This window comes from Larimichthys crocea, chromosome VII (assembly GCF_000972845.2).
Source record: "Larimichthys crocea isolate SSNF chromosome VII, L_crocea_2.0, whole genome shotgun sequence".
In the NCBI taxonomy this organism is placed as follows: domain Eukaryota; kingdom Metazoa; phylum Chordata; class Actinopteri; family Sciaenidae; genus Larimichthys; species Larimichthys crocea.
In genome coordinates, this window is record NC_040017.1 from 19,579,333 (window position 1) to 19,604,716 (window position 25,384).

The following is a 25,384-nucleotide window of genomic DNA, read 5'->3' on the forward strand; positions in this document are numbered from 1 at the left end:
AAGGCTGAAATTAAAAAAGAGTGATCAGTGAGAAAGAGAAGACGAGGAGGAGGAGGAGAGGATGCCGCCGCTGCCGCTGAGCGTCTCTGTCTGACTTCTGAAGGAGTTTGGGCTCGGACATGACATGAGATGCAGCATCCAAGTGTCTGAGTCTCAGCATCTCTAGTTTGTTTGTGTGTGTGTGAAAGAAAGAGAGAGAGTGTGTTAATGTGTGTGTGAAGCCATGGCGAGCGCTCAGCCGGGGGTCCATGCACTGAAACTCCAGCCTCCCGCCGTCTCACACACACTGAGGAACGGAAGCAACTTCATTAAATGGGACGAGGTAAGGACGCTGATTTTCTCTGAGTCACACAAACACAAGCTGATTATCTTCATTATTATTTAGCTTTTTAAATTTAATATAATGTTTGTACATATTTTTTATTATTTAATTATTCTCACACACAAACTGAATCCAGATGAGTTCAATTTGAGTGACAGGAGGAGGAAATGTGTCATGTTGTCAGGTGTGTGGACTCTTTATTTGTTTGAGCTTTGGCAGTAAATACCTGTGTGTGTGTGTGTGTGTGTGTCTGTGTGTGTGTTTAAATGTGTGTGTGTGTGCGTGTGAAATGCAGTTTCTTTTATTGCCACCTGTTGGTATGGAGTCCATTAGTATGCATTTACTGTACTGTGTGTGTGTGTTTGTGTGTGTGTTTAAATGTGTATAAAACACACACTTGCAAAACTCCCCCAATGCTGTTATGTGCACACACAGAACAAACACATAATTGTAGGTGTGTGTGTGTGTGTGTGTGTGTGTGTGTGTTGGTATGCTGAAGTCCTTGACTATAAGAAAAACGTGCTGTCCGGTTGCCATGGTAACTGGCATGGTTACCACCACCTAAACAGATTTTGTGTGTGTGTGTGTGTGTGTGAATCAAATGTATTGAGCCATATAATATGATGAATCATACTCACGGGAGAGAGTTAATCCAATATACTGTTGAATCCGTTCACCATGATTGAACCAGTGTGTGTGTGTGTGTGTGTGTGTGTGTGTGTTTTCTCCAACATGTAGAGCTGGAGCTTTATGAAAAATAGAATCGGTTGCCATGCCAACAAGTGACAACCAGGGATCGAGTTAACCATCTTCTTTTCCTCTAGTTTTTTTATTCTTCTTTCTGAATGCGGGCTGCAGCACAGACAGCAGAACCCATGACCTTTCCATAACACATGCAGGGAAATACAATACATATATACATATATATATTTATATACACACATATATATATATACACAACCTTAGTGCTGACGTCCATACAAGATGTTTAATAGCGGAGTGTTTAACGACTGGACTCCTAAAGCTGGTCACAAACCGTATTTCTGATTTCCAAAAGATCCCAAACTTCACTGAAAAACTCCAGAATTTGTTGCTTTTCCAACCGTGCACAGTTTAAAGAATGGACAGTGTATCCACGACGTCACCCACAGTTTTCTGACGAGCCATTTTCGGAGCTCAGAATATAGTTTAGTCCTCAAAGTGCTCAAACAATCCATCTGTAACGACACCCACCTGTCAGTCAAAGCAAACACCAGAGGCTCCCTTCTTATACCTTAATTATACCCTAACAATTTGTCATGAGAAGAATCTTTCCTTAACTTAACAAAAGAGTCATTTACACTAAAATTGACCTATTTTGTCACTCAGACATGGATTCTTTATGTTTTATTAACATCATATGCTGGAGCATAATTAAACAAAAGATGCAAAATGTTTAAAAGATGCAAAGTTACAGTTTTAACTTTTTAACACAGCACTGTCTTTGTCGGAATTAGTCTGGGCTCCTTCCTGAGTGCACAGCATCACAAGCTGCCAATTATTTCAGTTGTAGAAGTCGACCTACAGCAACAGCAGCTATACGGGGAAATGTAATTTGTTCAGCTCAGAAAAGGAGTTTAAACTTTGTAAAAAATGTGATAATGTGCTGCACATGTCAAAGGCCTCAAAGGTTGAGTTTGTAAGTACACACAGATCGTTTGAAAATGTCCCACTGTGTGGGAAAGTGCAACAAATGTCAGCTTCAGGTATATACACAGCTGCCTTCCAGAAACTAGAGGGCAGGTAAGGATACTGCACAACTCTAAATACAAATAATCAATATTTATAACCAACTGACTAACGTTTGGTTTTTACAAACTCTGCACACGTGCACTACGCAAAGGTCAAATGTGTGCAAAGACAGAATCCAGGGGGGGGTTCAGTTAAAGTACAGAAACAATGGTACAATAAAATAGTTTGCAGCTAACTACACAGACGACTTGAATAATTATGCAAATATGAGTGTAGCTGAAGTACCAGCAAGCTGCTAGTTTAATTACATCCACAAACACTCCCCCAACATCTAAGATCAGCTGAATGTTAACTCGTCGTTGGACTAACTAAAGATTTTGTTCTTCTTTCCACCGTTCTGCTCTGGTTTAGTGGATCAAAGTTCCTCCATTCCCCAAGTGAGACGTTAGATATTCTCGTACAAATTTCAGCTTTGAAGAGAGCATAGATAATGAAAAGAACGTCTGACACCGAATTTAAGCCGTGGAAACATTTAAAACATAGACTTTATTTGGATTTTATACTAAACTTCTCAAAAGCATGCATCTTTTGTTTACTCGTTATTCAAAAATAGCCTTGATTCCTGCCTTCTTGTCATCTTTTTATTCCCGACTTCAAATCTGGCTGCGAGCTCAAAGACGTCATAACACTGCAACTCCTCTGATGGCTGCAACGTTTGCTGCCAAGATTTTAAATGAAATAACTTCCCGGAACGACACACGGGCTTAGTATTAGATTCAAGAATTCAATGCAGAGGCTGAACATCAGGACAGCTGCACTGCCTTATTCCACCTGCAACCCAGTGCGAGCTGTCATGGTGGGTTACTATGGCAACTGGGACAATAGTTGGATGTCATGACAACCGAACAGAACTTTAGTCTGTAACACGTAAGAGTTACACGGCGTCCAGAATCCTCCTTTTTGTTCAGTCGCACCATGTTCCCTGTTTGACGAGCACGTTTTTAAAAGTTGAGCAGGAAAATTAGATTGATGAATCACGGCCATCACTTCTGCACAGACAGGTGTAGTGTTGCATAATAGTCATTTGCACTAATATGACACTAACAAAGAGAATCCATTATATTATGAGATGGGATTTTTGAGCATGAAGAAGTGCTTTCTGTTTGCACATGAGTGTAGAAAATGTTTTTGGACTGATCGCACTGGTCTTTTTCTCTCTAGGATCTGTCCACCGTGACTCCAGTGACTCTGCATGTGGATGCTCATGGATTTTACCTCTACTGGACGGACCAAAACAAGGTCGAGCCGCACAGACACAATCAAATCACCTCTGTTGTTAAGTATCTCCTCAGATGATGAGGAGCAAATTCAGCCTCATGCTGAAAGTTAATTAAGTCCAGATTGGACTCATCAATATTTAGTCATCAGAATCGGGACTCGGGTCAGACACAGTTCTGAGTCAAAGACTAATTGCATATTAGTTGAAATCTCACCTTACCCTCTCAAATATGAATACATTTCCAGTAATGGAGGAAGTATTCACATCCTCACACACTGTAATAAAATAGTCCTGCATTTAAAATGTTACTGTAAGTATAATTAATGCAGAAAGATGTCCCATGTGACAATATTAGATTATTTTTGCTAATTAAAAAAAAATGGATTTAGTTGATTGAACAGTCCAGACCTCAACATGATTAAAAACAAATCCAAGCTGTCTCAATAATTCAAAGAATTTTCAATAACTAATTTTGTTGTTTTTTTTAATTTTCAAAGTGGGTTGGAAGAGATGATGGGTTCTTGTTGATGTCAGTACTCCTTGTACATTGCATTCATCTTACTACCTGTTAATGGGAGCATCTGAATGCATTGAATTGGTCAATTACTGTATGTAAAACTAAAAAGCCCCCTAAAAAAATATGTTAAAAAAATAAAATAACAATAATAATACAAAGAAAAAACACCTTCAAATCTTCATTTGTGAGAAGATGTGTACCATATTTTTACAAGAACAATAACTAAATAAAATAACACAATGTGATATTTTCCTATTTAAATTAATTACATACTAGTTGAAATATGAGTTCCATCGAACAACTTGACTCTTGTTGTACATCTGCAGCCAAACCAGCTGCAGGTATCGAGAAACAAGTCTTGCTACAGTTGCTACTATTGACAATTACACAAAATATCGTGATATAGAAAAGTAACGAACACGTGAGAATTATTATTTCACCTTTGACTTGAAGAACCGGTGTGTAGGATTCAGTTACATCTCCAGGTAGATGTTCAGGTCTCGCAGCATCGTCGTGTTTAAGTTGCGTGTGTCGCTGATTGCAACCTCCTCACCTGCAATACAAAGCCTCATTCTTCAGGTGATTACACACTAAGGAAAACATAGTTATGTATATTAAATTCCTAAATCTGACAAACTGTAAGTCTGTTTAAACAAGAGCTGCACAGATAATATCACAATTTAAAGACTGTAGGAACAACTGAATAGGTATTGCAAAGAGCAAGCCGAGCGAGCATTGATTGACACACACACACACACACACTTTCTCTTCAGGTGGGCTTAAATCCTCAGCAGGAAACAGGATGTAGCACCTACCTCCCAGATAACAGCTGACTGTGTGTGTGTGTGTTTCTTCTTTAGGAGACAGAACTGTTGGACCTGACGCTCGTAAAAGATGTCAGAACGGGAAGAAGCACCAAAACACCCAAGGTAGGTACTCCACTTTATCTTCCAGCCTTTTATGTGTCAAGTGTGTGCTGTCTCATGCCTGCACCTCTCTGCTTAGAGAGCCGTGACCTCTCAGTGACACTGATGCAGAGCAGCTGATGTTTTCATCGTTCGGTTTTCTGGTTTGTGCTTTTATTTTCTTCCTTTAAAGTGAGTTTGGCTTTTCTTTACGTTTCATTCATTCACTGTGAGATCTTTTTCCTGCTATCAGAGTTGCATTTAATACTTTTATGTCCTGTCCTGAAAAGCTATTTGTGTGTGTTGCCTTAAATGTGCTCTATAAATAACAAAGAATACCTTTTATATTGTTAAATCATGATTACTGCAACTCCTTCACAGACCTCCTCCCTTTGTTCCTCAACTACCTCCGCGTTTATTTTGTCACCCAGAAACTGATGTTCTTATTTGCTAGATAGAAATTAAATATATAACCTGTGTTAACATCATATACAAATAAAATACTATATTAAAGGTAGAGAGTAAAAGTAAAATAAATACAAATATAACAGAACTATGTGCAACGATGAGGACGTAATTAAACTTGTAATATTACGAAAAAACATGAAAGATGAGGTCGAACAGGAGAATGTAATGGATTACTCTGTGTAAAAGTAAAAGTAATACACAAAAGCCGGCTTGGAATTTGACTAATTTAACACTCTTCACCGTTTTCTGATGATATCTGGGACATTAACACTTTGTTTTGGTTTTATTATACCACATATTATCTGATCGTTGATGTTCCTGATATTGTTTTGCACATTCATGACATTCACGGACAGCGCAGACCTAATCCTGTGTGCGAACACATTGGCAGTTTGCAGGGGATCTGCAGAGTTTCCGCATGAAATGGCAAACGCCGCTGGTGCCAACTTAAACTGACAAAACACCACGTGTACCGGCAAGATGTTAAACAACGTGAGATGACTGAGTTCAAACAGGGTTCATAGGAACACATAAATAATGTTGTCTTTAAATTAAATTAAGTTGTCCAAAGATGATCTTTGGTTTATCTGTGAGGAATATAACGCTCTCACCGTTTAACTCTGTGTCGTCCAATAAGGAGGCCAAGCTGCGGGAGCTGCTCGACGTGGGGAACCTGGTTGGCCGGCTCGAGAACCGCATGGTTACCGTGGTTACGGCTTCGGACCTCGTGAACGTCAACCAGCTCAACTTCATCGCTTCGCAGGAGGACGAGGCGAAGGTACCGAAGTCACTGCAGCGGATGATGGTGATGATGATGATGATGATGATGATGATGGTGATGATGTGAGTGTCTGATTTCGGTAGGTGTGGTGTGAGGAACTGTTTTCTCTGTCTTCCAACCTGCTGAGCCACAATCTCAACAGAGACCACAGTCTGTTGAAGGCGTGAGTACACACACACACACACACACACACACACACACACACTAGATAAGTGCTTCTACACTTCACGACATGTCAACTGTCCTCATAAACACACGGTGTCCTCACAATGAGTTGCGCAATCAGATGCAATGTCCTCGTATGTAGGTGAAACCAACGTGCGCACACACACACGCACACACACATACAGAGAAGGTTTTGTGAGGACACGTCAACTGTCTTTAACAATACGTTACGTCCTCACAGTGTTGGTGCATATTCTGATGAAATGTCCTCATTTACAGGTGAAACCAACGCGGGCACACACACACACACACACACACACACACTTAAGTCTATTTAAAGCAGACTTGTCAAACTCAAGGCTCGGCCCGCGAGATAATTTCATACGTCTATTATTAATGGCCCGCCGGTAAATCACACTCCCACCGCTCATTCTACAAACGCACTGCGACAGCCGCCACACAGGTCAACATGCTGTCATTGGTCAAGACCTGTGCACCACCCCCACCTGCTGCTTCAGTTGTTTATTGACACACTTACCGACATCGGAGGTAAACGTGTGTGTGCCTTGTTTGTGTCCGCACTACGATGCACTGTGTATTCAGAGCCTGATATATTTTAATCCTCTGCTCCAAAATCTATTAGAGACACATCAGCGAGCCACGCTGTGGCACTGAGTGGCATCTCTTATTATTTTATTATTACCATGAACACAAACGCTGCAGTTTATTTCCAGTCGATTCCACCTACGTGATCCCGCTGCCATAAATACTCACACTCGAGAGCATCGAATGTGTGTTAATCCATCCACCGCTGAAAATAGTCCCCCAAAACAAATGCATTATTTCTTTCTGCTAACGTTTGCTTAAAAAAAACGCAGCGCCCAGCTGTTTTAGGGCTGATGCATTGTTTGTTGATGAAGAAAAATATAGCAGCATAAACCTGATGATTAAATCATGATTTAAATTTAAATTATGCTGCACCAAACTTCACCTCTCTTCTTAGACCTCCTAATTCTTCTCCAAATGTGGATTAAACTGTTTAAAGTCCAGTTTAAGATGCGATCCAGCATTAACTCACTTAAGACTGAACACGGGAAGCTCAAAGCATCGACTGTCAAACGTGGCAGTGACAGAAATGTAGCTGCACCACGGCTGATGCTTCAACTCCTGCTGGCTCGGAGGGTGGATGGGGACCTGTTTGACCTACTTAACTTTCAGCCGCGTGCAGAGCAACAGCTAACTTTGGCCATCCATCCATCCATTATCTGTAACCGCTCATCCCTTCATCAGGGTCACGGTGGGCTGGAACCAGATCGGACACACAGAGACGAACAAAACATTTATTTTTCATTCATTTCTTTTAAGCGAGAAAGCATCTCCATACTGTGTCATTTCAGTTTACACAATAACAGTTTGTAACAGGGCTCTGCCTAATTCTTTGAATCTGGATTTACTTTGATTTGAGATGGTGCAACCCAGCCTATATTTAACGCGGAGAGTTATACGACTACTGTGTGTCCGTTAAAAGACGAGGAAGTCACGTTTAGGCCCTTGAGGTTAAAAGATTATTGAAATAAGCCTAAAATCATGTAAACATCCTATTATCTGATGTAGAATAGTGTTTTCTTTTTACTTTTTTACATGTTGGGGGCAGGCTGGAGACACAACCTTAAGACCTCTTGAATCCATATACAAACAAAAAGCCAGTTTCCATCACTGTGCTGGAAAAAATACAATTTACTGAGCTTTGAGAATTTTATCTTATTTTCAAATTTGTGCCTTGTCTATAAAACTTTAAATGGTTTGACCCGTCCTCCACTCACTCAGTCAGCTCTGTTAGATCCTCCGGAATATCCTCTGTACCAGATTGGACCGTACCATTTCGTCGCTCTGCATTTGGGCGATCAGCCTTCACTGTGAAAGTGGAACGCCCTCCCTGACGATATAAAGAGCTGCAGCTCCATCAGTACATTTCAAACCAAATGAAACAGTCTGCTAAAGGACACTCAGCTCTGTAGCCACTGACACTGTGGGTGTGTGTTATGTGCTGTTGTGTGTAACTTTGTGTTTCTTGCTTTGTGCTGTAATATGTTTTCATTGTGTCTGCAGATGAAAAAGTAGCTTGAAGCTGCAGTGCATCAAATGTGTAATGTTTATGTTTAATACTGTACATGGTCCCATTAAATAAACAAATGAAAAAACAGAAAAAGTCAAGTCAGCGCTGCCTTCAGCAAACATCACTAAACATGAAATATAATATAAAACATACACAAGCTTAAAGAGATCCAAGAAAAATCCAGCAAATCTAAAAAAGGTATAAACGGTATAAATATGGCAAACATAGAAAGATATTCACAGCATAGATCTAGCAGAATGAATATATCAATAAAAATAAAAGATGTATGCAGTTTGTTAGCATCCGGCATTAGAGACACCGATGGTGGCCCATCTGCATGTAGCATGTTAAATTTAAATTTGAGAGATAATAACCAAAACTAAATCGAGATATTACCTCAGGACTCAGAAGAATGTTTTGCAACAGGGACACCGAGAGGAGCTGTCTGCTCTTATATTTATCATCATGTATTCGTGGTTAAGTTGTATTAAACTCTTCCTCAGTTTGCCGGGTCGTCCTCTGTGGATGTTTGGGAGTCTGAACTTTCATACTCTCTTTGTTTCAGGTACGTTAAGTTAACTCTCCAGCCCAACGCAGAGGGGAGAATCCCTGTCAAGAAGTGAGTTCCTGATCATCATTATTATTATTAGCTTCCTAATCTTTAATCAGTGGTTCTGTCTGAGTGTTCACTTTCAGACACGTGGTTGAGGATGTGAGAAAATAGCCCGACGAAACCTGCAGAGACGCGCACAAACTCAAACTTTGCTCTTTCCTGTCCCTCGCTTCCAAAAATAAACTTAATTCCATGTGCACTTGGGAAAGCAAAAACAGGGACAGGATTCATGAAGGTGCTTAATTCAGCACTGACCTGGTAATCAACCACTGCCAGAGGATGAGATGGATTATACAGTTATGAAGGAAAGCTGTATTTTAGGAGGGAACCGGGAGGAGAATTAAGGTCAGTTGATGTATCCTGACAGTAAAGGGAAGTTTTAGATTGGAGATTAAGGGTGAAATTAGTTACAGTTAATGTGAGATCAGGAGGTTTGGGGGAAGGTGAAGGATTTTGTGGCTGTCGGAGGAGGACGTTTGAGGGAGTTAGAGGAGTAAATTGTGGGTAGTTAATCAGACAGAGGAGATATTTTAAGAAGTCAAAATGCAGGTTTGGGGATGAGCTGATGATGTTGTGATGTCGTTGTCTGTCGCAGCATCGTTCGACTGTTTTCCTCGGACAGAAAGAGAGTGGAGAATGCCCTGGAGAACTGCAGGCTGCCCTACAGTCGGGTAATTATTATAATAATTATTGTTATTGTTATTGTCGGGAGTCTCCAAATCCACAATTCGATTTAAACTTTTTGATTTGTAGAGATGACGAGGTCGTTGGTTTTAAGCCCTGACGATTACAATTCTTTAAAAATATGAGTTTACGTGGTATCAAATGTGACATAACTGGCATATTTCCTTCTTGAATTTCAGTTTTCTAATGTACTAACAGTAACTTATGAACAAAAACTAGACGGCGGAAGGATACTGTAGTTTACGGCATTTTGATTTCCTCAAATTTGAAGGCAGCTTACATCCCTTGTTACACTTTACTGTACTGTTACCTTAACAATCCATTAGTTCTGTTAAACACATTTTCACTCTTAAAGAATAAGAAGTCATTTTTTCCATCATGAATATTTCCCGTACTTTATCTGACCACTGACTGTGTCTGGGCCTTTCTACTAGCTGTGAGTAATAATTATCTTCCTTTAGCACCACATCAGTTATATTACCTAGATATAAAACTTGCCCTGATACCTCGTTCGATGCTACATTCACTCTTTTCCCAGAATGGCTCTCTTTATTTTTGGATAACTCCAGATTTATGTGAATGATTTGTATGATCTGTATGTCCAACGTGTTTGCTGTCTTAAGAGTTGTGATGTGAGTGTAGTTTTAGGTTGACTTTCCATTAAAGCATAGAGATAATCCTTAATGTTTTTTTATTGTATGCCTTAATAAACACTTCTACCGCTGGATTTCTTCCCTCTGACGCCGCCCTTTTTTACTTCTTTAATATAATATTCTCTTAATTGCAAATATCTAAACAAGAGAGTTTATAGTTCAGAACAGCGTAACAGCAAGATGCACGCAGCCGTCTTTCTTTTTTCTGTTTGTTCTCGAGGCTTTTATCTGAGGCTTTTTGTCCACAGTGACTCACAGTGCACGGAGGGTTGAAATGAGCTCAAATATCTGGGTCATCAAGTTTTAGAAGAGAGGCAACCAGAGAAAAAACAGAAATTCTCTGCTCGATCTCACGTCGAATATTCCTGCGGGCGCAGAAAGATTTTTAAGTTTTGGGGGAAATGAAATATAAAAGCTTGAGGAGGAATGGTTTGTTGGTTTTTAAAACGTGGTTGTATATCTGACAGGGTGACAGCATCAAACTGGAAGACTTCACACTTGAGGTTTACAAGAGCTTTTTGGACAGTCTGTGTCCTCGTCCTGAGCTCTGCAACATCTTCAAACAGGAGTAAGTATTTCCACGATCCTTTACAGCTGCAGTCACTGACCTCTGATCAGCTCTGAGACTTATAAATATTGCAAGCTACTCCACAAAATAAGCTGCTGTTACTTGCTTCAGGCCATTTTCTTTGATATGTGAAGAAAGATGAATAACGATTCATCTTCTGTCCCACTTGTACACAGAGAAGGATTAAAGAGAGAGGCTGTGTCTTATGGAAGTGTATCGATGTTGATGCACCAGAAAAAGAGGTTGTTTTGAAGTTTGGAGGACCTGTAGACATCCTGTAGGACCTCCTGTGTAACCTCATCCCTTCACCCTGCTCTGGTCTGTAGAGGAGCCGATAACGGGGCGCTGTCAGTCGACCAGATGACAGAGTTCATCAACAACAAGCAGAGAGACCCGAGGCTGAACGAAATCCTCTACCCGCCTCTTCGTCCTGCGCAGACGAACGCCCTGATGGAGAGGTACCAACACGACCAGGCACAGCTGAAGCAAGGTACATGTTGTTTTTTTTACATGGGTTGATACCAAAAACCGCCCACATCCCCACAGAGAGGAAACCACTAAAAAAAGCACTGAAGGTGCTCACATCCAGGTTGAATCCTGCCAAAAGAAAATGTGGCACAGACTTGAAATCCGGCATTTCTGAAGCTGTTATGATGGTCAGACACTGATGGAAATTATTTTGTGGCAAATTTGGTTTAGCAAGAGTCTAAAAATGGTAAAGTTGTGTCCAAAAATGTCCAGAAAAACCATGCCAGTGCTTATTTGTTCCAACAAGTAGCAGAGCAAGAAGTACGGTCACGTTTCTATCCCTAATAAGAAAGGCAGTGTTCGGTATGACTGACCCTTTCTGTGCATGTGTGTGTGTGTGTGTGTGTGTGTGTGTGTTATGTAGGCGTCATCTCTCTGCAGGCATTCTCCAGTTATCTGTCCAGCGATGAGAACGGCGTCATCCCGCCAGAGAAACTGGACCAGTCTGAAGACATGAACTTCCCCCTGTCCCACTACTTCATCAACTCGTCACATAATACATACCTGACAGGTACGCACACACACACACACACACAATGCTGCAGTGATGCATTCAAAGGCTGTTTGATAGAAGATGTAAAAACCTTCTACAGGAAACTTTTACAGGTGAGATTGTTGCAGAAAATGTGCTAAAATATATATATATTGGAACATATTTTTAAAAAGCACTTTATTTTCTATATTCCATTTTGATGTTTAGTCTTTGTTTGCATTGTTTGGTTGTGAGAATAACATCTACTATAGTATGTAGCTTGGGAACCATAAATGTAGTCCAAAATGATGCTGAAGGAGCTGGTGACAGAGCGTTGTACCGAGGCTCTGAGACGCTGCAGGCTCATGAAAAGTCCTGAACCAGGACCTGATACCGGTGCAAAGGCAGACAGAAACCCCGTCCTCGGGTTGTAAATTATCCAAAAGTCCAAATTTGGACGAACCGGAGCCAACTCTGGTTTGTTTCTTGAAAAATAATAGACTCAGAGTCTGGACCGATTCTAGTTCTTATTCATTCATCAACATATCAGAATCTTCTGACGTCCAGCAGAGACGAGCGGTAGCTTTGCAGTTTAATCTTCCTCTTCTTCTTCTTCTTCTTCTTCTTCTCGCGTTGCAGCGGGCCAGCTGGCGGGGAGCTCCTCAGTTGAGATGTACCGGCAGGTTCTTTTGGCCGGATGCCGCTGTGTGGAATTAGACGTGTGGAAAGGACGAACCGCAGAGGAGGAACCCGTCATCACGCACGGCTTCACCATGACATCAGAGATCTCTTTTAAGGTGTGTAATCTGACAGTAAAGTTCAACCTTCAGCAGCTACAGTAGTAACAGTACACACGTATGCAGCAGTATTAACATTTGAAATATAATAATAAATCAGTCACAGGGGTGAAAGAAGTATTATTACTTTAATACTCTGAGTACATTTGGTTTGAACCTCCAAACCTCCAAAGACATGCGCCCAGCAGGTTAATTGGCGACTCTTAATTGCTCATATGGGTAAATGTGAATGTTTGTCTCTATAGCGACTTGTCCAGAGTCTACCTCGCCCTGTAAGTCTCTGCGGATAGGCTCCGGTCCTCTCTGCGACCCTGATGAGGACTTTAACTTGTGTACTTGGTACTTCATCACACCTGTTAATGCATTCTCTCTCTTGAAGCATCTGAAGGTGCCAGGCGTAAAAACGTAACGACCAAAAACATTTATTAAAAATCACTTTTGGATCCTCTAGTTTGTCTTTCATCGTGGTCTGTGTGTCTTTGTGTTTTTGATTTATTTTCCAGGAGGTGATTGAAGCCATCGCAGAGTGCGCCTTCAAGACGTCACCTTTCCCCGTCATACTCTCCTTCGAAAACCACGTCGACTCGTGAGAATCATTTCGTTATTTATTTACTAATTCACGTGTCAAGTGAACTAAACGAACGCTGAAATATCTGTCTGTCTGTCTGTCTGTCTGCCTGTCAGTTTGAAGCAGCAGGCTAAAATGGCTGAATATTGTCAGTCTATTTTTGGAGAAGCTCTGTTGATTGACCCTCTGGACAAATACCCTGTAAGTGACACACACACACACACACAGGTTATATTAAATATATCACAAATTGTGTGTTCTGTTGCCAATGTGTGTGTGTATGTGTGTGTGTTTGCAGCTGGAGTCCGGCGTCCCCCTGCCCAGCCCTCAGGAGCTGATGGGCAAAATCCTCATCAAGAACAAGAAATCCCACAAACCCTCAAACAACACAGACACCAAGAGACTGACGGACCAACCTGCCAATCAGAGCAACGATCCAGTGTCTCCTAGCAACAACACGGGAGGTAAAGACACAAAGACACGAAGGACAAAGAAATCCATGCGTAATGTGCTCAGCTGTGAGAGTCTTTATGTCGGAGCACGACAACACGAGAGCGGCCCTGCGGCTGTTAAACTGTGTTCAGGCTTTTACAGCAGACGTGCGTCCTCTTAAATATGAGTCACCACCAAATTAGGATCATTCTGAAGAGGCACGATGATGGAGCAGCGAGTTATTTTACAGATTTACTGAACAAATCAGAGAGAAAGAGGGCAAAATGTGAGAAATGTCACAGGCTGAGCATCGTTTCTGTTTTTGAAGTTTAGACATGAAAGTCACGAGTTGAGTTACTTCATAAAATTATATTCATATTTTCTGGATTCAGAGTGTCCTCTGTTTCGTTCTGCAGCCATGATTTTGGTCAGTTCTCCTCCTCCTGCCTCCTCGCCGCTGATGCCTTTTGATTTTTCTTTCCTCCGCGGTCCGCGGCGCCTCATCAGGGATGTCTCCGTAATGAGCAGGACATCCCAGAAGAGGTCGGCAGCTCAGAGCAGCAATTAACACAACGGCGGTGCACGGGGAAATTAGAAAGTCTTATTGACACATCTGATGTGCAGAAAAATCCTGAAAACAGGTCTGAGAGCAGAGCTGCGCCCTTAAAGCAGCGGGTCGTGTGTTTTCTACCTGAAATCCCAGCACAGGTTTCTGTCTCCTGTTTAAACTGCCATAAAGTGTTTTTTTAAACCCTGACTCAGGACTTTTTCAACACTTTGGGGTCTTGTAATCAGACCTGTAAGTCATCTACAGTGGTGGAATGTACTGTACTTAGGTATAAATGTGAGGTATTTGTACAATACTTTCCATTTTACGTCACTTTAAACCTTCAGATTCAGATTTATCTACACTTCCCTGTCCAGTAAAATCCATCCATCTCCAATTCATTGATTTCCTTGCATTCATAGTTAATTAATTAGTTTAAAAATAAATGCATCGTTAAGCTGAAAACCATTTCTCTCATACAAAGTGATGTGAACGTTACGTTGCTGCAGGATTTAAAGTCACTAAAGGATGGTGAAGGATTTAGTGGCATCTAGCAGTGCAGTTGCTGATTGCAACCATGTCGCTTCAACCTCTCCTTCCATCTGTTAGTGACTTATAGGGAGCAATTTGGGGTTCAGTATCCTGCTCAAGGAGCCAGGGATCAAACTGGCCAACCCTCTTTCTGATACTGAACTAGAACTCTTTTATTATTTATATTATCATCGCTGTGAGCAGGATTCGAACCTGCGCGGGGAAACCCCATTGGATTTCGAGTCCAACGCCTTAACCACTCGGCCATCACAGCTCATCAGAGCCAGGCTTCAGTTTGTCCCTGCTGTAGAAACACAGTGATGAAAACACACGTGTGTACATATTCTCTGTTTGCCATGATAATGAATAAATCGACACACTGGACCTTTAAAGCAAGCTCCGTCTTTAATATCTTCAACATGCAAACATCAGATAGAATAATAAAAATCTTTAAATAATTAAAGTACATTTTGCTGATAATACTTACTGCTGCGTACTTTTATTTAAGTAAGCCGACTAAGGAGTATTTTTCACAGTACTGTTACTTCAGTAAAGGCTCTGAACACGTCTTCCACCTGGTGTAAAGAGTGTTTCTGAGTTTTGGGGATGAAGATTTGTTTAACTCTGATTTTAACAGAGCTGGAGGCTGAGAGTGAGGAAGATGATGATGATGAAGATGATGATGGTAAAAAGGTCAGTGGTGACGTCATAAAGGGGCGGTCGCTCCCTCGCTGCTGTCGCCATTTGTTGATGTTATTTACGAGTGTTGCTCATTGTTTTGTTGTTTATTCTTTACGTCATCATCATCGTTGATATTTAAATGTCGTCGGTCGTTTTTGACACTTTTTGCTGTCGTTTTTTTTTTTGTTTTTGTCTCTCAGTGTTGCTGTTGAGTCATTTTTGCTGCCATTGTTGTTGTTGTTGTTTATTCTTGATGTGAACTGTCGCTGCTATTTTGTTTTCGACTACTGTGTCCTGGTTTCCATTGAAGTAGCACGTTGCGTCTTCTTTGTCAAAACCTGGAGCTTAAGTAGAAGTGCTAAAAAACTGCAGTTCCTCTAACGTCCACTTGAGGCTGGCTCCAGAAGTGAGTCAGTCTCCATAAGTCCCCATGTCCAAATGTCCAACTTCACAGCAGAGATAAACATGTTTACAGCCTGGTACAAAAAACAGTTTTGGTCTCTGTAGCTAATTTCCCCGTTCATGACAACTGTACTGAGGGTTGTTGTGGAGAAATTGCTGAAGTCAAAGGTCAATGGTGAGGTCAGGAAGGAAGAAAGTGTTCAGGAGCCTCTGATGTCTGATGCTGTCTTATTTATTGACGCTTGGCCCAAGGAGAATTAGAGACACTCTCAAAGTTCATCAGAAGTGCCTGAGTCGGTCTCACATTCTGCCCAACTCATCCTGGTGGATCGACTTTAAACCCCAAGATAACACCACAAATACTACACGCCCAGAATCAGTCACAGAGAATGTCTTTACCCATGGAGGTGTTATTGTCAGCATGTTCTAGTCTGGAGACACAGATGTCTGTTTACGCAGATTGGACCGTCAACAACAAGCTATCTGTTATGTCTATGAAGGCAGCAACAGGTCTCTGTGACCCTGGACACCACAGTGTTGAGATAGACTGGCACCTACTGTTCCCAACCAAAGCCAAACAACTAATACTGCTGAGGACCTCGAGGCCCACACGGGACCTGTGTTATCTCAGGAGAGAAAATTCCAGAACAAGTGTGAATTTTTATACAACTCAAGGCTTAAAGTTATGCAGGATTAAGAGCGTGATTGACAGGTGGCTTGTTTGAACACCCACACCTCATTCAGCCCGCCTCAGGTCCATCGATGATCCACCTCTTTGCCGATTTATAGATTAGCCGGTAGGCGGAGGAGGAAGGAAACTTTTCAACACCAGCCAACACTGACCAAAAGGACATCACTGGTGCTTCCTATGACTTGTAAACACATTATGATGTGTCCAAAAAAAACACCAAGCTGAACGTGAGGGTGGGTAAACAAGAAGAGGTGCAATCTGGGAGGATTGTAGTAAGACCCTATAGAGAAGAAACTGAGAATAGAATGAAGACGGATGAAAACGGTAACAAGAAAAACATTCAGAGAACGTTGTCCGCACGTGTTTGTGTTTGTGGATGTCTTGTTGGAGCTGGTTTCATGTTTACGCTTGTTGTTGTTGTTATGTTAGCATTACTGGTCGATGCTCCTGGATACTGTCTGTTGAACCCGACAGCTGCTTCCCTCCCAACGTTTGCTCAGTAAACTCAGCTCTCTTAAGCTTTGACTCCCGTTGTTGTCGTTTATTTCAGGGCTCAGCAGAGCGTGAAGCCGTGGCTACAGAGGAGATGTCGACTCTGGTCAACTACGTCCAGCCGACCAAGTTCAACTCCTTCGAAGCCTCCAAGAGTAAGAACAGCTAGATGAGACGCCGACACTTCGACACACACACACACACACACAGTCTGTTTTATAGTTCTCTCTCCCACAAAGCTGGAAAATCCTTCAATTTCATGCCGTGCCTGGGCTCTCTCTGTATGGGGATCAGCATTTCATGTGTCGAGGATGATTTGACGTGTGTCATTTTGACCTTCATCATCAAGCAGAGATTGGGTGCTTGCATTTTATCACAAAAGGCTGAAACGAATCTGCAAAAATCATCTAGAAAACCAAGATAATTGCTGAAAAATGTGTGTGTGTGTGTGTGTGTGTGTGTGTGTGTGTGTGTGTGTGTGTGTGTGTGTGTGTGTGTTTAGAGACAGCTCGCTGTTACCACATGTCGTCTTTCGTGGAGACCAAAGCTTTGGAGCACCTCACAAAGTCACCAGTGGAGTTTGTGGAGTATCCTTGGCAACAGTTACGCCATGGCAACCGCCTCCATACTTTTTATGTTCCTCTTCCCTCTTTTGATGCTTCCTGGCAGTTTTTAATATTTATTTTAATTTCAGGATTTTCTCTCAAAGTCTCTGTAGGTGTGTGATTGATGCCTTTCTTTTGTTCTCATACATAATGTATGATATAAAAGTTTCTTAAGAATTGTCTTTAACCCCTCCGTCAACCAGATATAATAAATCCCAGCTGAGTCGTATCTATCCGAAAGGAACCCGAGTCGACTCGTCCAACTTCATGCCTCAGCTCTTCTGGAACGCCGGCTGTCAGCTGGTGGCTCTCAACTACCAAACTATAGGTGAGAGTCCGAGATTTTCTCCAGTCTACCATCAGACTTTATTAAAGGTTGCGGGTTATTTTATTTCCCCTCGAGGTCGGTTATCTTTCCCTACATCCAGCAGGACGTCGTTCTGCCTGGGCTTCGGTGATGCAAACCTTCTGTTGTTTGTCGCTCGTTATTATTCGCTGTGAGCGTCGTGATTTCTTCTTTCGTCTCTCTTTTCAGCTCGTCTTTGAAGGTGGACAGTCCGTGTCTTAAATCTTGTTTAAGTTCTTGAATGTCTTTACTAAAAGTGGCCAGTCCAACTCGTCTTCCTCTGATGTGTTACTCGGAGGTTTCTTCTGTTTTGGGTAGTTTTCTGATGTTTTTCCAGCTTCGTATTTTTCCTACCTCCACTCATACTACAAATTTTATCGAGTTGCACTTTGTTTTCAACCGACTTGGTTGAGTTAAGTCCTCCCCGGAAGTCCTTAGATTGCTTTATTTTAATATTTTTGGAGGGATAACGAGCTGAAATGATCACAAAGTCACAAGAAAGGGCCACGTTAGAAGACTGCTTATAAGATCATCATCTCTGTAAACAGAATTTTTAGGCGAGGGGCCGAGATTGCAGAGAAGTCGTCATGTCTGGTTGGATGCAGGTAAACTGTGTGGATACAATCGTAGAACCCTACAGCTATCGTCTTTTTTTAATCATCTACATCCGTCTGCAGAAATCAAGTTTGTAGAGATGAGCAGGCATGTGTCTTCCTCATTATTCGTGTGGATCAAGCTGCTAATCAGACTGTGGAGGAAGTCTTGGCCTGGATACCTGTCCGCTGCCCCCCAGAGGCTAAACCATCGTCACACGATCTGTCCATCTCTAAATAATGCAGTTGCCACGATCTCTGCAATCATTGCACCATAGTTGCTGAATTTACCCAAAATTTATCCAAAATCTTGAAGTGAAATTACTTTTTCACTGCAGTGTCCTCTGGACTCATCTATTGCTTGATGCAAACATCAGGAATCTGTCAGACGAAAGTGTCTTCAGGCGCTGGGACGCCATCCTGAACTTAACATCAGCTTCCCGTTGCAGATTTGTCCATGCAGCTGAATCTCTTCATGTTCGAGTACAACGGTCGAAGCGGCTACAGACTGAAGCCGGAGTTCATGAGACGGCCGGACAAACACTTTGACCCCTTCACAGAAAACACAGTGGACGGCATCGTGGCCAACACTCTCTGTGTGAAGGTACAGCAGCAGCTGCAGCTTCCAGACTGTCGCTACATGCGTGTATTCACTCGCTGACAGACACGTGTTTGTATCTGTCTGTCTGTCTCAGGTGATTTCAGGCCAGTTTCTGACTGAGCGGCGGGTGGGTGTTTATGTGGAGGTGGAGATGTTTGGACTTCCTGCAGACACCAGAAGGAAAGCCCTGAAGACCAAAACCTCCCAGAACAACAACGCCATCAACCCAGTGTGGGACGAAGAGCCGATCGTCTTCAAAAAGGTGAGAGACAGACAGAGACAGAGAGACAGACAGAGAGAGAAACAGGAAGGTGATGATCTGTCTGTTCACGTCGTGACAGGTGATTCTTCCCACGCTGGCCTCGCTGAGAATCGCTGCGTTTGAAGAAGGAGGGAAGTTCATCGGTCATCGGATTATTCCAGTCTCAGCCATCAGACCAGGTACTTATTTTACTTCGTCTCTCTTCTCTGCAGATTATCGTTCACCCTAAATAACCCAGATGATGTTGACATCAACGTTTCCTTCAGGTTATCGTTACATTGGATTGAGGAATGAGAAAAACCAGTCTCTGATTCTCCCGGCTGTGTTTGTCTACATCGTGGTCAAAGATTACGTCCCAGACACCTTCGCAGGTACGAACAACATTTCAGTGATTTCTTTCTGTTTATTGAGCGCTCACAGCTCTCTAGACAAACTCCTAAAACTCTACCTGATTATTTAAGGACGCACTTGGTTGGTGAAGTAGATTCAACAGATTCATGATCTCAGAGTACGCGTGGATACGTGCACACGTCTTGAAGTCACTGTCGGGAGAGTGTGAAATCTGAGTATGGTTATGGAGCAGCTGTATGTTTGTGTTCAGGAAAGCATGCAGCATTTTTATTCATTACGATGTTAACCAAAGTCAGAGGACTGTCTCACTGCCATGACACAACAGATACATAACGGACAAGCCTCTGCAGAGTCAGACTAACTGTTGGGCCACTAAGGGTTAACATGTTTCCTTGTTTGGAGACTAATGACCTAACATCGAGTACGGTTTCTTCAGAAATGAGGCGGCATCATGTCATTATAAATAAACTCTCTCTTCGCTGACTGAACTGACCATTAACAACAAAAACAGAGACAGACAAGACACACAAGGAAGTGTGAAGACCAAGAACACGAGGAATAAACCCAAACACAGACCACAGATGGCAAACATGAAGAGAAAGGTCAAACAAACCCAAGGAAGGCAGACAAAGTCCAAAATCCAAAAAACAGACAAGGTCCAAGAGACAAATGACAACTACAAATATGTTTGTCAGTATCTTACAGCACATCCATGAGACAGACAGCTTTATCTGTTTCTTTGTACTTCCTCTCCAGATGTGATTGAGGCTTTGTCCAACCCCATTCGATATGTCAACCTCCTGGAGCAGAGGTCCAAACAGCTGGCGGCTCTGACGCTGGACGACGTGGAGGAGGAAACGCAGCCCGAGGTCGGTCCTGTTCTTCTGTCTTTGTCTCTGAAGCGGAGCGTCTGTCTGTAACTGTGCTCGGTGTTATTCAGGACGAGGTGGAGACGTCTGCAGAGCGAAAGAACGACTTGAAATCAGCTCCACTGGAGAACGGACTCAGCCCCGCCTCTGGACCTGTAGGCCACACCCCCGTCGCCACAACGCCCAAAGCCTCCGCGGCCAATCAGCAAGCAGCTACGACAGGTAGCGTCCTCTCACAAAAAATAGCTCCTGTTACTAAAAGTAAGTTGATTTTATTGATGACGACGTGTTCTCTACATTTTAGATGCAGCCAAACCAGCAGCAAAGACTGAAGATCTGGTGTTAAGTGTTTTGATAGGTCAGTGTTCATCTTATAAGTTTTATTAACTCTTATAAAAGGTCGATTAAATTAAGCCGCGTGATCACTTGTCGGTAACAGATGTCCCCATGTGCACCATCGAGAGTCTGCAGCAGTCAAAGGTTTACCAGAAGGAGCAGAGACGTCAGTTTAAAGAGCTGAAGGAGTTAGTGAGGAGGCACCAGAAGAAGACCTCCGAGCTCCTCCGAGAGTTCAACAACAAGTACAAGAAGACGGCCCGACAGTGCAGCAAGAGCAGGTGTGCACGCGTCACATTCATCTATTATTTTATGAAAGAAAAGTCACACGACGTTGATTTAACTACCAACCAACAATAAAATGGTTACATCAGTGCAATATCTGCATTAATGTGGTGACGTTGAAGGGGTAATAACATGATTAATGTTCATGTTTTCTCAATATTACAGGCTACGATCAGCCTAATACCTTCAAAATAAAAGTCAAAACTGATAATTACCATGTTACAAAGTTGAAATTCATCCTCCCTGATGTTCCAAACATCAGTTTCTGTGTGATAACCGAGAAAAACACAACGATCTCAAACCATCACCACTCTTTTGTTTGAAGTGTATGAAGTGAGATATTGTAGTCTACACTGCCCCGTGCTCATCCGTGTTTATGTAAACATGTGAATATGTTCCTCAGAGCTTCGTGCTCGGACAGCGAGAAAGACGAACGCCTCCAGCAGCTGAGAGACGAGCAGCAGCAGCAGCTTCTGGCTCTGCGGCAGGAACAGTACTACAGTCAGAAGTATCTACAGAGAGAGCACATTAAAATGGTAAAGTCTGACACTGACCTCGTCGATGTCTATGAAAGCTGCGTTACGTGAATGTAAAATATAATTTCTGTTCCCTCCAGCTGACAGAGCGACTGAGCAGTCTGGCTGAGGAGAGTCACAACGCCCAGATGAAGAAACTCAAAGACATCTGTGACAAGTAAGATACAAACATATGTTGGAAAATAGTTGCTGAAAACACGTGAAGAGACGATATGTTACTGAGATGTGGAGTTAGAGGTTTTTCACCAGTTTTCAGGATTTTGTGGGCGGTCCTTAAAGGGGTGGCTCGATGACACGCTGAGGCCACCCTGAGCTGAGAATTCATTTTTACCCAATTTCATAAACTTGTCGATATTTTTAACCACTCAGATTTGGCTGGATGGTTAATAACACTTTCTTCTTTAAGTCTGACAAACTCAGAACATATATTTAATCTTACTTTTAATAACAGATCTAGCTTGACGAGTTCTCATACGAGTCAAACGTCAGATGCCATGACACGGAACAAATCTGAAATTTCCAGAACATCGTTAAAAGTCGAATGCTTTAAGATACACAAAACACAAAATCAGAGAGATGAGTGCTGCTACAGCAGGACGAGACAAACAGCACAGCTGTCCAGCTACAAACCTCCCCACAGTTATATATTTAGAGTTTAAAGGTTCGAAATTGGACGAGCCCCCGCTTGTTATACAAACCATACTGTGTTGTGATGAGTGTGGGTGTTTGGTGTTATGAAACTGTGTGCTAACTTAAACTACCATGAACTAAAGCTAAACTAAAACAATCAACAGCCAAACCAAACCCAATCTGTTCAACATTAGGCTTCATATTCGATATTTTGTGGCCATTAGAACATCTCTGGGTCATCCACGAAGCATCTTCTCCCACTTGTTTCTATTTCCTGCTGCAGACTCAAACATTTCTAACCACTCTCTCTTTTTTTTAAATTCCCAATGTTTCCTGCCGCTGCAGAGAGAAAAAAGAGCTGAAGAGGCAGATGGATCGAAGGAGAACGGAGAAGATCAACCAAGCGAAGACCAAAGAGAAACATCTGGCCGAAGAGTACGATCCATAAACACACAGACAGACACACACCGATATTAATCCTCATCTACTCCATGAGCTGCTAGTCTTTTCTCAAACTCAACCCGTCTGTGTGTTCCCAGGGAGAAGATCGAGATCAATAAGTCCTACGTCAATGAAGTCGTCCAGAACATAAAGCGGGTGAGCGGAGAGTTAAAGCATCTTTTGATGGTTTGATTACTGTCGAGATGTTGATGAAACTTTCATGTTTCTATATCTCTGCACTCATAAAACGCTTCAAACTGTCCGTTTTACTCTTTCCAGCTTGAGGAGACTCAGGCGAAGCGCCATGATCAGCTGGTGGAGCAGCACAATGAGCTCCTGCAGGAGATACAAGACCAGAAACCAAAGGTAAAAAAAAAACAAAAAACAGCCTCCTGTCATCGCCTCCTTCTGAACTTCTCTTGCCTTTCCTCGCACACCCACACACAGTTTGAGGATCAGTACCGACGTCAACGCTGAGTGATATAACGTTGGCAGTAATGGCTGACAACAGCTGGTTCCTTTTCGAAATGTACAGCCAATCTGTCTCAACGGGGAGGAAGTTAACGAGGCAGATTTCTGTTGTTTTTTGACTGAAAACTGAGTCATCTCCTGTGTATTTCACTTCCTCTCTTTGCTTTTTACACCACCGATTATACGCTATGCAGATGACACACACTTCTATCTGACGACCCGCACGGATCTCCGAATGCCTCTCAGACATATATATGTATATGTTTGAAGGCACACCACCTCAAGCTGAATCTCTCGACTGCTCGTCTTCCCAGACAAACCTCCTATACACCATGACATCAGCATCAAATTTGACTCCCTACCTTTCGCCGTTACCAGGGCAGCGAGAAACTTAGGAGTCATGATCGATGACCAGCTAACTTCTCAGTTATTCGTTCGTCAGTAAAATCAGGCCTTACATGACTCAGCATGCCACCCAACTCCTGATACAGGCCATGTTCATATCACGACTCGATTTACTGTAACGCCCTCCTGACGGGCTTCAATACAACGTGATATTGAGATGATCTAGAAAACGGCGGCCCATCTGGTCTTCAATCAAGCCACAAGGTCACATGTTACTCTGCTGCTCATCGAGCTCCTCTGTCTACCTGCCAAATTAAATTAAAATCCCTACAAAGCAGTCTCTGGTTCTTGAACGTCCTCATACAGACATATGTTACCTCCTCCTGGCTCTACCACCCGTACGCTCAGGATAATCCAAACTTGTTGTTCCCCGTTGGTTGAGCGTCCCTCTCTACCTTCACAAACCTCCTGAAGACCTCCAGCTCTTCAGAGAGGACCTCCTCTCCAACACTACCAACAACTGGACACAATAAATCTATCCCTACACAACTGTCACAGTACTTACTGCTGCACTAACATGTCCTTGTCTCTTTGTACATTGTTGTGATTGTGAATCCCAATTGTCTTTCTCCAGCTGCAAGGGGCCGTGGAGGCCGATTTCCAGGAGCGGTTCCAGTGTTTGCCCGGAGAGATCGAAGACTTCCTGCAGGACAGGAAGGCAGAGGTGAGAGGTCAGAGCAAGTCCCGACCATCGACGCCACACGAGACTCTGTCGGAGGAAGACTGAAGACCGAAGACCGAGATACGAGGAAGTAAGAAAGACATCCGAGGGGAAGCACTGACGAGGATTAATGAAGACTGTTAATTTGTTTTTAATGGGAGAATGCTTTAATGATTTATTTTTTGACTCATGATTCAAGCATGCACTTTGCTGTCCTTCAGCCCATTTTGTCTTTTGTTTCTGTCATCTCTTATTTTGACAGACAACTGAAAGCCAACAGTTTGTACTGCATGACAACTCTATCTATCTATCTATCTATCTATCTATCTATCTATCTATCTATCTATCTATCTATCTATCTATCTATCTATCTATCTATCTATCTACATGGAGAGACGTTACACAGTGGTACACACAGTATCACTGCCGGCACCTCCACCTTCATCGTCGTTAGCGATGCCCTTTCTTCTTATTTGCACTCATTCTCAGAAACTTCCCGGTCTGATCTGCTGGAAGAAGCAGCTGGAGGTTAATCGCTTTGCTCAAGGGCACTTCAGTGCTTCAGTGGTTGGTAAATGATGCTCCTCTTTCACCTCCTCCTACAACACCACCACATCTCATGTTCATCTAAGTAAAGAACGTAGAATTAGAAATAATGTCGCTTGCCAGGATGACAAATAACACACACACAGTTTTTCAATGCATCTAATGTTTTTTTTGTACCTAATTGTTCATCTAGAAGCTGACAGTCGTCCATATAACATGTAACAGGCTGTATGTAAGTGTGTTGACACGCTTCAGATCAGTGAATGTACGGAGACAAAAGAGAGCCAAGAGTTTTGAGAACTGAAAAACGAAAATTTCGATCTTGAACTTGAAAAATCTTGAAAAATAAAAATAAGCGTAAGAAGTTTCTGTGAGTTTGATTCAATTATTTTTTTCATTTTTAGTTTGATTATTATTTAGATTTTTTATTTCAAACTTTTCTTATTTAATTTTATTTTGAATATGTTGATCAAAATTTAACTTTCAGCTTCAGATTTTCGTTT

The 25,384-nt window shown here is 42.2% G+C and overlaps 1 protein-coding gene and 1 non-coding gene across 2 annotated transcripts; one reads left to right on the forward strand and one right to left on the reverse strand.

The window, feature by feature from the left end:
- On the forward strand, positions 1-25,268 carry plcb1 (phospholipase C beta 1). The gene is made up of 32 exons (XM_027280865.1): positions 1-322; positions 3,275-3,352; positions 4,710-4,778; positions 5,860-6,000; positions 6,087-6,166; positions 8,850-8,903; positions 9,493-9,568; positions 10,702-10,802; positions 11,129-11,292; positions 11,695-11,841; positions 12,442-12,599; positions 13,103-13,185; positions 13,284-13,368; positions 13,466-13,631; positions 15,315-15,370; positions 17,002-17,098; positions 17,446-17,530; positions 17,752-17,876; positions 18,937-19,091; positions 19,183-19,350; positions 19,430-19,529; positions 19,617-19,721; positions 20,458-20,570; positions 20,642-20,792; positions 20,875-20,928; positions 21,010-21,187; positions 21,595-21,727; positions 21,808-21,884; positions 22,703-22,792; positions 22,897-22,954; positions 23,078-23,164; positions 24,249-25,268. The coding sequence occupies exons 1-32, from the start codon at positions 224-226 to the stop codon at positions 24,399-24,401; spliced, it is 3,486 nt and encodes a 1,161-aa protein (XP_027136666.1). The 5' UTR covers positions 1-223; the 3' UTR covers positions 24,402-25,268.
- trnas-cga (transfer RNA serine (anticodon CGA)) lies at positions 14,870-14,951 on the reverse strand. The gene has a single exon. It is a non-coding gene; the product is annotated as a tRNA-Ser (tRNA).
- Positions 25,269-25,384: the final 116 nt, after the last annotated feature.